The 2,596-nt window shown below is 35.7% G+C and overlaps 1 protein-coding gene across 1 annotated transcript in view; it reads left to right on the top strand.

The window, feature by feature from the left end:
• LOC107012169 overlaps window positions 1–2,554 on the top strand; it is a 3,782-nt gene extending 1,228 nt beyond the window's left edge. Inside the window, exons 2-6 of the mRNA XM_015211936.2 lie at window positions 237–386; window positions 677–935; window positions 1,055–1,273; window positions 1,345–1,487; window positions 2,180–2,554. Coding sequence (XP_015067422.1) covers window positions 237–386; window positions 677–935; window positions 1,055–1,273; window positions 1,345–1,487; window positions 2,180–2,479 — 1,071 coding nt within the window. The 3' untranslated portion in view covers window positions 2,480–2,554. The remainder of the gene's footprint in view (window positions 1–236; window positions 387–676; window positions 936–1,054; window positions 1,274–1,344; window positions 1,488–2,179) is intronic.
• The last annotated feature ends 42 nt before the right edge of the window (window positions 2,555–2,596 follow it).

The following is a 2,596-nucleotide window of genomic DNA, read 5'->3' as shown; positions in this document are numbered from 1 at the left end:
TATAAGATATATACACACCCAGTGTACTCCCAAAAAGTGGTCTAGGGAAGGGTAAAATATATGCATACCTTACCACTATCGTGGACTTTAGCAAGCAACTTTTTCTTGCTTTTATAATTATTAGCTTGTAAATTGGGTAATTGTTGGATATAGCTCAATGTTACATGCAACTAGAATTCAGAGAGTGAGCGCTCCTGTATTTTGCTACTAACAGTATTATATCATTAGTATCTCAGGCTGTGAAAGACACCATATGGTTATTTGAGCAAGAGCAAGCACTCGGATTCAGCAGTGTTTCAACAAACATCAGAATGACGGTCATCAAACTTAAATCTGGTGAATTGTGGGTTCATGCTCCAATTGCTCCAACCAAAGAGTGTATTCAGGTAACTCAGAAGACATCATTCATAGTTAATTATCATGTTTTCATTAAATAATATTGGATCCATTCGGATTTCCTATGTATATAAATGAGCTTAAATGGAGCAACAAAGACAAGTAAGATCAATTCATATAACCAACCCCAGTTTGCTGGCTTAGTTATTAATTGCTGTATTTCAAGGATTAAAATGATATTATGAGTTTAAATAGTGCCTACTATTAGTAAAACTTGGCTTTACTCATGCATGTTCTTATTGTTCAAATATTGATGTTTACAACTGTGTCATGTGTGCAGCTCGTGAAAGAGTTGGGATGTCCTGTGAAATATATTGTCCTACCTACATTTGCATATGAGCACAAAATATTTGTTGGTCCATTTTCGAGAAAGTTCCCAAAGGCTCAAGTATGGGTGGCACCAAGGCAATGGAGTTGGCCTTTAAACCTGCCTCTTGAGTTTTTTGGGATTTTCCGTGCAAAAACACTGAAAGATGCAGATATGTCAACACCATGGGCTGATGATATTGAGCAAAAGGTTTTGAGCTCTCCCGAAGTTGGTATGTAATAATATAATAGATTCTTCTCTAGTTTGATCACTGAATTTTTTCACTATAACTGTGAAGTAGTTGTATCTTGTGTTTCAAATCTGATGGAAACATTTTCCTATTGGTTTAAGGAATTGGACCATATGTTGAGGTGGCATTCTATCATAAAAAGTCGAGGACACTGCTTGTGACAGATGCTGTAATATTTGTCCCAACTACACCACCTGAGTGCATTAGTAAGGAGTCCTTATTAGCATCTGCAAAAAATGGTTTGGCTGTTAAATTACTTAGTAAAGGAAAAGAAGTTCCAGAAGAAGCTGTCATTGACAACAAAATCAATAGACAAAAAGGTTAGTCCTCGAAGCTGATGAACCGTTGCTTCTCAAAACAAAATCTTTAGTTCTTTGCATTTGTTTTTCAGGATGGGAGAGGATGGTTCTTCAGATTCTGTTTCTAGGTCCATCAAACCTTCTGGAGCCAAATGCTAGCTTTGCTCAGATGTCACAAAAGCTAATTGTTTCACCAATTGTAAAAACATTGGTTTTTAGCAAAGTTCCTGAAAAGGTAAAGTCACCTTCTACCTTCTTCCATTTTGCATTATGTGTCGGTGTTTGGCTAGTTAGAAAGAAGGGAAGATTTTCATCACCTACAAAAATACCATTAGAACTTGTGTTCTTTAAACATGTCAATGGATTGTTATAAAAACATAAAATAGATATTTTGAGATTAAAAAATTTTCAAATATAGGAAGGGAAGGTGTTAATCTTTTTTTAACAGGTTAAAAGCGGAAGAGTATATCATGTAATAGAATAGAGGGAGTATTACAGTACATCTTGGTTTATCAAGCAACAATGTGCTAATATCTGGAAGAACCAAACCAACCACTCATAGAGTCGAGAAATAACTCTCTTTTTTGCTATCTCAAAACTATCCTTTAGTTTACATCACTAATCAGAATAGGAACATAATCAGTTTCACTGGTGATGAGAAATGGATGGAATCATTTAAAAAAAAATGAGATCAGATGTTTATAAGTTCCTTCCAAGTGGACCAACACCCAAAGAATTAAAGGAGAAGGGCTGCGAGTTACACAAAGCTCACATTTTCTCTATTATGCACATACATATTAACAGAAATTTAGGATCAAATGGCACCATATTTCATGGTATCCTTTTCTTGTTGGAAAAAATGTTTGATTTTGAGTCTTTTCCCTTTATTCTAAAGAAATATTCTTGTTTATTCCTTCAAAACTTCAGGTTAGAGACTGGATTGACAGTATTGTTCGAGATTGGAAATTCAAGAGAATTATCCCTGCTCATTTCGCTGCTCCAATAAACACAAGCAGCTCGGATTTGTTAGCAGCCTTTGGGTTTCTTGACGATCTCTTGGGTGAGCGCTATGTGACTCGGCCTTCTCTCTCGCTTTTCTTCACTTCACTCTTAGGAAAGGCTGCTAGCTATTTTCCTCCAGATGACATGAGGACCCTATCATCCCTGGATCACTTCTTAGTGTCTGTGGGAGCAGTGAAAAAAACTGTCTCAGGTCGCAAAAGATGACATGATTACCCATGTATACTCATTACTAGTACTGGAAATTAAATGATTTAGCAAAGGATTTTACACTCACAGAAATTGTAAACATAGATTAATAGTAATCAAAAGAATATATATATA

Source organism: Solanum pennellii, chromosome 3, assembly GCF_001406875.1.
Source record: "Solanum pennellii chromosome 3, SPENNV200".
Classification (NCBI taxonomy): domain Eukaryota; kingdom Viridiplantae; phylum Streptophyta; class Magnoliopsida; order Solanales; family Solanaceae; genus Solanum; species Solanum pennellii.
This window is presented reverse-complemented; position numbering and strand designations above follow the sequence as displayed.